This window comes from Trichoplax adhaerens, genomic scaffold (assembly GCF_000150275.1).
Source record: "Trichoplax adhaerens TRIADscaffold_24 genomic scaffold, whole genome shotgun sequence".
NCBI classification, from domain to species: domain Eukaryota; kingdom Metazoa; phylum Placozoa; class Uniplacotomia; order Trichoplacea; family Trichoplacidae; genus Trichoplax; species Trichoplax adhaerens.
The window spans coordinates 679793-692740 of record NW_002060965.1 but is presented as its reverse complement, the minus strand read 5'-3'; the positions used below and the strand labels follow the sequence as shown (position 1 = coordinate 692740).

Here is a 12948-nt window from a genome sequence, read left to right as displayed (position 1 = left end):
CGCGTTATCAATACAAAATCGATTGAAACATCGTAGTTTCAAGTCAAGAAATATTAAAGAACATTTGTACTATATATATATATTTACGTACAGATGTATTTGTAAAAGATATTTCAAATAAAGAAACAGTATTTTATGGCTATTCTTTCCATTTAGTTAGATCTTGTTGATGCAACTGATCTAATGTAGACTGATATTCAGTTAATTTATCTAAATTACGTTTCAGTAGTAACTCCTTTCTCTCAAGTTCATCTTTAAGTTGTGCTACATCCTAAAAATGCAAAGACAGATAATCAATTAGTTCCATCAATGCAGGATCGAACTAGGTGCTATAGTTAGTTGATAGGGATAAGCCATTGAGGATACTTACGCCATAAGTAATGTTTTTGACTTTATTCTGCGTTATGCCATATTTAAGAAAGTAGTCTTCTACTCGTTGTGAGCATTCTATGAACTTATCGGTCACTACTTTAAGATCTAAAGTTTAAGAAAGATTCAATATTAGCATGACGGTCGTTCTGCATCAACGGCGTTGGTTGTTTACACAAAAACTGAAGGATGTGCAGTAGCAGTTCGTGGCTAGATGTGCGATTAGTGCAATGAAATAGGATTTACATACTAGTTCTATGCAATCCATAGTTACAGATCAATACGGATACCTCTTTAGCTGTATACTAAGACTAAAGATTAAGAAGGTGGTTTGTGCCTAAGCTATTTTTAAAAAAGCATAAGAGTATACCGTATTGTATCGACGAAATAAATCGCATCCTACATGACAAGTACAGTACTGTAGATACTAGATACATATCCGTTTTTTTGCTAATACTGTATTGACTACAGTAAGTACAGAATAATATTTGACAAATGTTGAACATTTAAGTTTTAAATAGTAGCGCTGCATGACTACAAGTAGGAAATGGATGTCGATCAAAGTCAATAGTAAGACTGCATTCTAAGCTAAAGATGTCCGTAATCCATTTAAGATTAAAATAGTCATATGTATGCTTTTAGCCTCTCCGTCTACATCTATCGTTAATTAGTATGAATGATTTTACTATTCTGGATAAGTATTCATTCTTTAGGGCAGTTAGCAAGTTGTATATAAGATTATTACTTGTTGAATGGAATTCTATTACAGCAAAGGAATCGTCACATGAAATTATAAAATCAACTACAACAGTGCACAGTAGGTTTCCGTGGCTTAGGCTGCATATTTATCTCTCCAGCTATTATAATCGTACAATATAATGTACATACAACCGCAATATGCTTGCTGTTCACATGCAAGATTATCAATAAGATTCTGTAGCTTACCTTCTTCGCCTAATTTTTTACCTATGCAGTTTACACAATCCTTGAGAAAAAGAGAACAAAAATTTTAATTAAAAATCAGTAGATGAAAAGTAGCAGGAAGACAAAAGAATAGCAATTCTACTTTAAGATTGTCCTCCAATTGGTCTATTAAATTTTCGGACATGATTCTTTTTCTTGAGATTGTTCCTAATTAGATTTCCTTCACCTTGTAAACACTTCTTAGATTGAAAGCTACTGCTGAAAGTGCTAATTGTCGTGATAAATGATGAACAGCTAGCAGTCGCTAAGCGATTCCCTTGATTTGGCCGCGACAATGATATTCTGCTCTGCGCAGGTAATTTACTAAACTATAGTATACTATAGATGTTCTTATGTTCTACCAATATTAGCCTATTACGGCACTTAAACACCTGCTAATATCTAGTATGACCCCTTAGACGCTTTAGCAATATAGCAACGGCCACTTCATGATATATCACGGGTTGTCCGTCCACCCGTCTCTATAACAAATGACGAATTATTGAACATGGACTACTACAAGTCCAACCCCGGATTTTTGTCCATGGCTCAGCAGATTCTTCTCTCGCTTGCTATCTTATTGTATTCTTTGGATACATTCCTCTTCTACCAAAGCTCTATTTTGTTACTTCTTATTGCTTGATTACCGTAAGAGACCAATATTTTTCGCTGTATAATCCCACTCGAAATGAGTAGCACTCACTGTACATTACACTATGACGTGCATACTAATAATGGACAGTGATATAATATTGAACTAGTAAAATAAGGTAAATACAGTCTTTGCGACCTTTTCTACTTGCTATAAGTTAACGCCATATAGAATGGACTGTAAAATATATATGATACTTATAGGGTTAGTCAAATCCCAAAACCAATGATGTAGTCGTGAAGTGACTGCAATTGACTCGAGAGACGAAAACTAAAACTAGTTGTACAATAAGAATACTCGAAAAAATACTCATCTCTCACTAAAAGTATCCAATGAAAATAACTTTAGAGCATTGATAAACTCTCAGTAGAGTAGAGTATTACACAGCATTGCAAAATAATTATTAAATTCCTGCTGGCCATTACTAACCAGCCCGAATCTGTCGCCTTTCCTACTAATAACAATCCTTGAAAATACCGATCATCTAATACTTTATTTTGATATTAACAATAAAAATTTTGTAAATTACATGCAATGTACTCACAACAAGCCGCACACATTCTATCTTACATCCATCAATATTGCATTTAACTTGTCTGGTATTGTTATTGTTATTATAATTATTATTAATGTTTCAGATAATCAATTACGATGGTAGGCAAAATAGTTCGTATTACACCAAAACATGAACGTAAATAGTACAGTCTGAATGTTTTAAAATACGTACGAGTAACTTTAATTTTAGGCTCATAAAATGTAATTTCAACAACTGAAAAGTCATCATGCATCAAAGGAGTAGACTACGTTAGCTCACCAAATACTTTAATACCAGGATTAAATTCTCTAAGTAACATTTCGATAAACATCAAAGGTTATATACAATGAGATAATACGGCAGAATAGAATGTAGTACTATTTGTACATAAAGCAGGTAATGATAAAGAGTATCGAAGCTGGAATAGGAATTTATCAAAATTTTTTAATCGGACTAATGTCGTACAAAATTTTATCAACTATAAATTATCAAACTGGTTGTTTACTCGTAATATCATCATCGGGTTAATCGGTAGGAAACATACATATGCAAACAGATATGAAAATAGCATCAAAAATGCTTCAACAAATATTAATATAAGGTACGCATTATGCAACTGTTCAACTCAATATTTACCATGTTTTGATGTGAAATACGGTAATACCTATTCCTATCTAACAGAAAACTTAGAACGAACAACTTGCATGTAAAGTGTTACCTATTCCAGCTTTGAGGTGCATTTTCAACAAAAGTAATTCATGAATTTAGAATTAGAGCATCAATGAGAGTTCCTCATCTTATACAAAAAATTTAATACATAGTCATCAATAAAACTTTTTATAGTTTCAATAATCATAAACATCAAGCAATACTACTAAACTGCCGATAGTAGTAATCTCTTAAAGTTATTCGTTGAGAATGTCGACACTAATATCTTCCACATTAAGAAGTCATCATATTAGCAGTGGTAGAATTATCAGGCTGAAGCGAAATAGACGCACCAAGTAATGTATGGACATCTCGACGAAATGCGGATAAATTCTGTGCAAATCTATCACATGAAGTTAGAAATTAAATCCAGACTATTCTAGTTTGATTGTTATTAATACAAGATAAATCAATGGCACAGTTACCTTTCTCTATTTTTTGTAAATAAAGAAAATTCCACTCCATCCATAAGACTCGAAAAACATGAAGACATTTTTTCCTGCTTATTAACATGTTGACTTGAAATGATGTTGGCAGTAAGTTCGGAAAAGTACTACAAGATAAAGTGATGACGAATTAAAATATCTTGACAATTGAATCAGCTAATTATTTTTCTCATCGTTACCTTTTCATTCAACAAAATTAATCCTAACAGAGGTCTCGACATAGTCCACTATTAAAAGAAAAGTGTTAGCCATTAACATCATGCGTAGTTTATTACCGGTAGTCGAGACAAAAAATAAGATCTTTTTTAATTAATTATACGAATATTGATTGCAATCCTACCTGATTTTTACAATCTTCAAACATAATTATATTTAAGATAGTGTCTAATACCTAAAGGGATATTAACATAAATTTTCTGTATCAGTTGGGGTAAGTCATAATCGAATTGAATACTTTGCTAAATAGTATACCTGCTGAAGTACTTCTGATTTATGCTCTAATACACGAAGTAAAGAACTTTGCTCCTGAGATGTATTATTTGATTTTTTAGTTTTAGAGATTTCTTTAAACAAATTAGTTAATAAGTGGTCTAATGCAGAGCAGCAGAAGGTACAAATGTTGACATCTATATAAACGAAAAGATCTGTTAGCTTAGCAAAAATGATTCAAAGACTGATATGTTACGTAAAAACTGGTTATAGTAATTGCGTACCAAGTGCAACAAATCCTTGCGAAAGGGTAGATAAAATTACGAGTAAGACCTATGGAGAATTAAAATTTTAATTATGGACAATTAGGACAATCACTTAACACTATGACAATACAATAGTAATATCGCATTTTTGGGATGGGATTTTTGACAATAAATAATTATTTATACAATTATCAATTTCAAATTTGAGACTATGACTTACATTGGGCTCCAGATTATTGATATAAGACGCATGATCTTGTGCTAGTGCTTCAATAAGTGAATAATAGGCTTTCCCCAATTTAGGATAGTCCTTAATGTGAGTTTGCAACAGCATCAGAATCATAATTCTCAATATACAGTAATGCATAAATCATTGGCTATTTCATATCATACCAGTAAGTCCTGAGAAGGTATAGATAATAACATCCTAAGGAACATTCCTAATACATTGTCAAATGCATCATCGCCATAAAGTCTAAATATACCAAAATTAACATAGTTCCCGCTCAAAGCTGCTTTTAACATGCTGAAGCAAATAGAAATGCCTTTAAGCTTATACATCGTCAAGGAACATATAATTTATTTGTAACTTGTTATACAATATTTCAATGCAATGATCATAATACATAACTTCATCTAATGAAAATGTTTTAGTGTAAAATGATGATTTTATTATTGTGAAAGGAAGGATATTTCATTGCGTATATTTGTCTTTCCGGTATATCATTAAGTAACAATACTCTGGAACCTAACGTCAAACAATAGAATTAAAATGGTTGAAAGAATTAAGAGTATTAGCAAAGTAGCAAACTTACCATAAGTACAAATTATTTTGCTAACTTCCCGGAATAATAGGACACCATTTGGAGAAGATACTTCAAATTGTAATCTTTGAGATCGATTTTGGACTATTTCAGTCACTAACTTTAATACCGGGGTTGTAAGACTAGGATCATGATACCATAACTCCACTGCTCGAATTAAAGCAGGCATATATGCGGGATATCTGTTAAACAAGTTAAGGAACATATCGAATATGCGCTGTAATTAGATTGCATGACAATTGGGTTATTATTGATTTGGTAGTCTGAGGGACATGGAAAAGATACAACCAATCGAACAGCATCATGTAACATGATCTGTTGACAAAAGCTGTACCAAGGCCTCTTATGTCACGGCATAGACCGATTATGGTTCTCTATTAAGAGCATATATTCATTTAGTACGTGATATGCATTCAACATAGCATTTAATAAGAGTTATAAAACCTTGACTTGCTCTTCATTAACTGATGTTGATGCTATTTGATTCTTGAATTGTTCAAATTTTACTAAGAAGAGGACATTCAATTTGTAGATGTTATGCTGTCGAAGAAAATTGAAGAAATTCATCACAATTACCTTAGCAATTAACAGTACTTACATGTAAGAGGCATGAAGAATTGTACAAACGATTCATCGTCCTCTCCTAGATCTACCATCAAGAAACGACCAATAGCAGTGTAAAATAAGGTTCTATGTCTCATATTTTTAAGTGTAATATTTGGCTGAATTCCAAGAAACGGAAAATGTTGTTCCTGATGGGATTATAAATACAACAATTGGTTTCGTGATGTGCTTGAATATGAGCTAGATATGATTTATCTTGCCATCTCCAAAATTGTATTAATAACTTACTGTATGATTCTTTAGAACAAATTGAATTGACTCTAATTTGACAATTTTTCTAACACTGCTGTAGTTAAGAACAGTTAAGCAAAATAGTAGCAAGTGTTGGATTATTGACATATCTGAGAAAAATCAAGTATGTATTGCAGGATATCCCATCGAGAGATCACTTAACAGCTGCAGCGTATGCAACATAATCAATTCATTTTCACTTTTATATTTTAGGTTCGATAAGCTAAAAAGAAAAAGATTTTTATCATATATAGATCTTGCTCGTTTCTTCAATAGCAATACTAAATCAGATAACGATTATAAAAAAGCAAGGATACTTACATTTTATTTATAAATATGCTTAACACCATTGATTCATCTTTAAGACCCAGACGTTCGCCAATACAGCTATAAACCTGCATAAATTTGACATAAGTAATTCTTTTTTTAGCATATATTGGATATACAAAGTGAATTAAGCGGACTATCATGCTAAAAAATTAAGTAATAATTTTAGTACAATACGAAGAGTCTTAGAGACCTTTGCGGTTTTTTGCATTTGGTCGCCAATGTAAATCTTTCTAAATTGTTCAAAGAAGCTCAAGATGGCGAGATCTAATTTTTCGCTTAAAACCTAGTAAGGTAATGTAATAAATCAAGAACAAGATGTTGATATAGCCCTACATAAAAACAATTTATCTTACTTGAGGATTTCTTTCCTCTAGCAACTTCATTAGCTGTAACACACTATTAAACAAAACAAAAGGTATAACGTTATATAATTCACGTAATACTACAATAGGTCATGAATGAAACTAATAAACTACCGGCAAATCAATTCTCCATCAAGAATATCGCTTTCCTCCGCGATATAGAAAAGTGTTCTGCCAGCTACTACAGACCCAATGATACATACCAACCAAGCAAGTTGTCCTAAAAAAGCCATTCTACAGTCACTGAAAATTTTTAAAAATAATAGATTCCTGGACTTAATTACCTTCGTAAACTACGAAACTTGCATCACTTCTTTGAGATTGCTGTTGTAAACATTCCTGATAGGATGATGCCGCCTGGTCGAATAGAGACATGACTAACGAGCAGGTTTGGTCGTAATCACAACGAGCGATAGTCGAAAGCTATATAATATCAAATGACAATTATAAGAGTATAATTTGCATACTCGTATATAACTATTGTAATAACTTTAAATTAATTTACCTGTTCAAGTTGCTGCTCTAATACGTGATAATCTTCCATAGGATCCTCTAAGCCATCTCTGTTAAAATATACAATTACAGTTTTACATTTACTGGTAAAGATAGTATCCAATGAGCAATAACAGTAATTTACCTAATGACGAGTTGTACAGACTCTAGCCGTGATGTAACGTAAGCTTTGGTAATCTACATGGAATAAAATACCCTCTAGATTAGGTTGTAAAATTCGAATTACTATTGAGAATTACAGTACAACAGGATCTTTTACCTGAGGGCTATATTCATTAAGATGATGTGGGGATGACGATTTGACGTAGGGTAAGGAAGCAACAAAACGTTGCCATAATCCTAACAAATAGTGGACACTATTTGGTGCGCATTGCCAAACCTCCTAATAATGTTGTCAAGTCCATGTAAGTATAAGAAACGGGTAGTTACATCAGTGGCTCAGAATGAAAAATTCTGATAAGCTACTAAGGAAAAACTTCAATCTTATAATTGCTCTTTAATAGTGCAATATCTGACCTGTACACTTGTGACCGTAAACTTGGCTATTAGATCAATAACTAGGCTATAATTGTCAACTTTAACTAATTCGCCGAGTTGATAATTCGATTTTAATCGAGCCAATAGGCGGCAAAATTCGTGATAACAACTTGGATCCGAAAGATACTATCAGTAAGAGATTTAGAGTAATGAAAACTTAGGCATTAGGCAATTTTGCTATAATTGGTAGTACCATGTTGTCAAAATAGACTTCATATTCACCTGAGGTTTTTCTAATACGCTTCTAATTCCTTGTACAAGTGAATTAAGGTAAATAGGTCGCTCATTGTTATTAAATAAAGATCGTCTCACTGAAGCCAGATGGACCAAGCATGATAGTGACTATTAGTAAACAACCGCTCTTAGTGATATTGAATTTTAAGCAATGTAGCTTACTAATTTTAGCTCAATCAAGAATTTTGCTACAATAATATTTACAAGAGCATCTACTATTGGAGATTTTTATCCAGATTTTAATCACATACATAACTTATTTGAGAAGACTTACCAACGCAGTTAGTGATGAATTGAATACTCCATACAAGTTGAAGAATAGATCCAGTAGACTACCATCTAGGAAAGCTATAAAAAAAGCAAGATTTATTATTTTATGTTAGTAAACTATAAGAAATATGGTGATACTTCTTACGAGCACACAGTAATGCAATTTAGAATGTTTAAGAAAGGAGAACAACAATCACTTTAGATGCATGCTTATTGTTAACATTAAGAAATTATTGACGGACGTTAATAATTCATCTTAGAATTTACCTTGTCTCCATGATGTTGGTATTTGCACGGTGCTAACGTCATCGGATGCTTCATCTATACATGAACCGATAAAATCGAAGGATAATACTTGCACAGTAAGCTGTAATAGACTGCTAACTAAGGTCACCTAGAGATTTTAAAAAGTGATGACCACAGTAAATTTACATCAAGTCCATATTCAAGCATAATTGATTACTATTATCTCGAAAAATGATAAGACTTACTTGTTCTTGGTTATTTTGATCTACTGGTTTCTTTGTTAACTAAAATTGGATATGATAAAGTTATGAACGCAAAAAATATTAGTTTAGTGCAAGGTTGTTTACCCATAAAGAGTATTTTATATTATTGATAATAATATTTTCAATTCATATAATATTATTAAGTTACCTGTTTGAGGAATGAGCATGCGACATTAAACATATCTAATAGTACTGAATCACGAAAGGACGCTGCAACCTAAATGTTTTCGATAAGATAATATGCATTTTTGTACTGATTTAAAATGGGGCTTGTTTGACATAAAAAATACTTAAATTGTTTTTGGTTATGTATGTTACCTTTCGTTGTTTGGCAAACGATCTGGATGGATCAGCAACCTATAAAAAACCAATTCAAGGCAATGGTAGACGTTATGGTCTACATAATTATAAACGTGTGAAGTTGCAACTAGTCCACTCTTACCTGATTCATTTCTATAATTAAATTAGTTAAAATCTGAATGCCAATAACGCACGTATCGATAGAATTTCCTTGCAAGAATTTATTCATCACATCATTTACAACAGTTTGAAAGACATATTGTTCTTTTTGCATTTCAAACCAACTATACTTGGTAATTCTTGCTAATAACTAGATGATGTTGATGATAAAAAAACAAATTACATACTGCTTCAAAATAGTATTATCAGGGTTATTTCATTTTTATCGTTGATGATAAACATTGTTCATTGTAAGAGAGGTGATTCTAATATCATACCTTCATTAAAGCTTGGGCTACAAAATTGGTCAATTTGAGTCGTGTAGCCAGATAGTTCAGTAAGTAATTACCTAGAATAGTCAAAAATAATAACAACACGTATTTAAAGCATCTGCAGATAGGATAAGAAAGGAATTGTAATGTTGATATATCCATTGAATCTATGTTGTTTATCCTTACGCATTTCTAATCGATGATTTAAGGGTAACGATGATGTCGTTCGTGAGATTAGCTTGATTAATGATTGCGAGGCAAACATTTGTGCATAGGGAGACTAATGAAGAGAGAGAGAAAAAAATAAACTCCATTAATTGAAAATAGTCATCACCATCGATTAATTATTTGATGCCAATCAGTCGACGCTAAACAACAGTTGATTACATCAGCGTCATCAATATTGATTCTCGTCGCAGCATGCAAATAACAACCATCATAAAATGAAGTAAAAATGGACGCTCGATTTGGTCATGGAATGCGTTGATATTATCATTAATATCATCCTACGATAGATAAGGATGATCCATTTTGTTATTTTCCATGGTCAAATGGAGTAAAATGATGATTTTAATGGTAAGATCGAAAACATCTGCTCGTCGATGGAGGGAGGAAAAGAGCGATTCTAGGGCTATTCAAACGCGATTACGTCGTCATCATATAGCATGATACCAGTATTACTGCAAGAATCGACCCTACTTGACGCCTGTTCATTATTATCTTCATGGCGTTTTCTTTTCCACTATAGCATCATTTCGACGCCATCATTTTCTTTACCATGTCTTTGCAATGTTGAACTAGGTGTTATTTCTCGCTCGTAAAAAGGGAATGCTATCTGTGTATAGGATTTACAGTCCTAGTTATAACTGAACGTTTTGATGACTGTGCGAGTGGTCTAGTCAACGTACAGTAGACTGTGCAGAATAACTTGATAGTTTTTTTTTTTAATAAAAATAGTAAAACCAAACTGATAGGCCATCGATGGCGATTCAATCCATATCATGAATCCATTATGATAAATTTATGCCTTATAGAATGACTTACTGTACTATGTTCTAACAGAAATTGGCATTCTGTTAAGCAATTATCAGAATTGGAAATGGCTACCAAGGCTTCTTGTGCTTGACTTCTTTGCGTGGCATCAGTCGATTCGTATAAATCTTTGCACAAGGCCTCAATTCGAAGAATCTAATAAGGTCAAATAAAATTAAATTTTGCTTTGATTTTACACTATATGGATGCTTCCATTGATTTTAATCATCTTTAATATATAATATAGTCATAAAATTGACAATTTTTTGCATGTTATTCCAATCTTGAACTCAAATCATTTTCCTCCATTTTTACCTGCTGGCGATCGTCCATGGTCATTCTACTGCTTGAACTTGGATGGGTGTTGCGCATGCGTAATAGAAATAGCCTCTTTTACCCACGGTTGTTATGCCATGCCTAGGCAATCGAGGCGTGACTCACTGACTGCTAGTTGTGTGTCAATATTGAAGTGATGGTACTGATGTATGACTACAATGCTCTAGTGAATATATAGAGACCGCCGTGATATCGTGGCCAGTATGACTTCTACCATGCCCTACCACGGTCGAGACTCGCTGTTGCCTTTCACTAGCAGCAATATGGTTAACCGAGAATGGACGCTAAACTCTTTAGTCTGTTGCTCTCCAACTCATGCTAATTAACAATTCAATGGGTTGATTTTTGTCGTTGCTAATGCAAGTTGGAGCTATCATGTATGACTTGTAATTCTAGCCCATCTTCAAGTAATTACAATAAACCAAAGGCATGCCCGCGACTTACTGTTAATGAATGGGGGGCCCCCTGACCATGGTAGTCGAACTAGCACAGCTGGATTAGCCTGGATACCTGCATGCAGTCTACTATTTTTAACCATACACATTGATTAGACTTGTTTATTATTAGAAATCACGTAATCGTGTTGCATACTATGATAGGGTAGGCAGTAGACCACTAGAAAAAATCCATTGGCTAGGGTAAATGCATGCTACTGTATTTATTTACTCCAACTACCGCCATTGAGGTAGGTAGGTACTGGCAAGTGAATATCAACACTTGCTATACTAGTGCGCAAATCGTACAATACAGTTGATATTGTAGCACCAATTAAAAGCGCGTATCATGCAACACTATGGTAACCGTGTGTAACTAGTGGATACCAGATAACATTCCGTACAACGTTAGCAAAGAACTTTGCTATAACCAATAATGCACAGCAAACTGTCTATGTTCAGGCAATCTGCACCTTAGTTGATCAAATTAACGAGTTTTCTCTCAACTTATCCACAATCAAGACTGCTATCAACTCTCTCTAGCTAAAAATCCAAATCATCTGCGCTTTGATTGACAGATTCTCTCTTGATTTTATCGACAATTAAGACTGTAAACATTTTTGTTTTGACAAGTATTGCTACGCAGACTGATCAGATCAGCCAGTTTTCTCCAAAGTTCATTAATTTATCCACAACCAAGACCACTGGCAGCTCCCTTTGTCACGAGATCCGAATCATCTGCTAGGTGATGAATCAATTCTCTCTTATTTTATCGACAATCCAAACTGTATGGTGGCTAATCTAATCAGCGAGCTCTCTTGATTTATCGACTGTTGACATCTCTGTCAGCCCCTTATTTCTGTTTCGTATCAATAAAAATACCTGATCACCTCCAACTATCAAATTAACCAGTTCTCTTTCACTGTTCGATAACCAAAACTATTGCTATCTCTGTTCATGAGAAGATCAAGTCTTTTGCGCTGCTGGTCGACTGATTCTCTCGTAATTTATCGACAATCTAAAATATGAACACCGTTGTCTATATGCATACTTACATTGGAAGGCTGATAGATCAAATCAAAGAGTTCTCTCTTAATTTATATGTCGATAATGCTGTCGGTGCCTCTGCTTAGGTCAAAATCCAATCTTCTATAAACTAGCCGATCAACTGTCTTATTTTATCGTCAGTCAAGATAATGAATATCTTTGCTTATAAGGAGTATTTGCACGTTAACTGATCAAATTAACGAATTTTCATGTTATTGACGGACATGCAAACACTTAGCATCCCTGTTAGTTCCTTTCTCTGTCAGTAAAAATACTCCATCACCTGCACACTGATTGATCAAATTAACGTGTTCAGTCTTAATTTACCGACAGTTAAGACTGTTGACATCTTTATTTATAGAAGTTATCCAAGAATCTCTACACTAGTTGGACGAATCAGCGATTCTTTCAACGACATGTTCATTTGCAGACAAAACTGTTAACATCTCTGTCAATAAGTAATATCTATTACTCTTTACTGCCTAGTTATTCGTAGCTAAGGTATATCATAACTTCATGAATCAGTTTATATAAACAACGCTGGATCCATGGACCATTCATTGTCA

The 12948-nt window shown here is 33.4% G+C and overlaps 2 protein-coding genes across 2 annotated transcripts; both read right to left on the bottom strand.

Moving 5' to 3' along the window:
• Window positions 1–139: 139 nt before the first annotated feature.
• On the bottom strand, window positions 140–1477 carry TRIADDRAFT_61497 (uncharacterized protein; the record flags this gene model as incomplete). Its single annotated transcript, XM_002117398.1, has 4 exons — window positions 140–271; window positions 371–477; window positions 1315–1354; window positions 1436–1477. 4 exons carry the CDS (start codon window positions 1475–1477, stop codon window positions 140–142), a joined length of 321 nt encoding a protein of 106 aa, XP_002117434.1.
• A 1984-nt stretch (window positions 1478–3461) lies between these two features.
• On the bottom strand, window positions 3462–10721 carry TRIADDRAFT_32548 (uncharacterized protein; the record flags this gene model as incomplete). The annotated part of the gene is made up of 33 exons (XM_002117397.1): window positions 3462–3570; window positions 3653–3780; window positions 3853–3900; window positions 4014–4064; window positions 4145–4299; window positions 4387–4435; window positions 4589–4678; window positions 4762–4920; window positions 5122–5374; window positions 5478–5566; window positions 5637–5698; window positions 5791–5944; window positions 6045–6157; window positions 6206–6270; window positions 6369–6442; window positions 6568–6660; window positions 6731–6773; window positions 6851–6959; window positions 7024–7162; window positions 7245–7302; window positions 7377–7429; window positions 7512–7631; window positions 7769–7915; window positions 8012–8131; window positions 8298–8371; window positions 8561–8687; window positions 8785–8823; window positions 8951–9019; window positions 9121–9159; window positions 9245–9412; window positions 9540–9610; window positions 9720–9813; window positions 10578–10721. Coding segments are annotated over 33 exons (3306 nt in total), but the record flags the coding sequence as incomplete, so codon positions are not given.
• Window positions 10722–12948: the final 2227 nt, after the last annotated feature.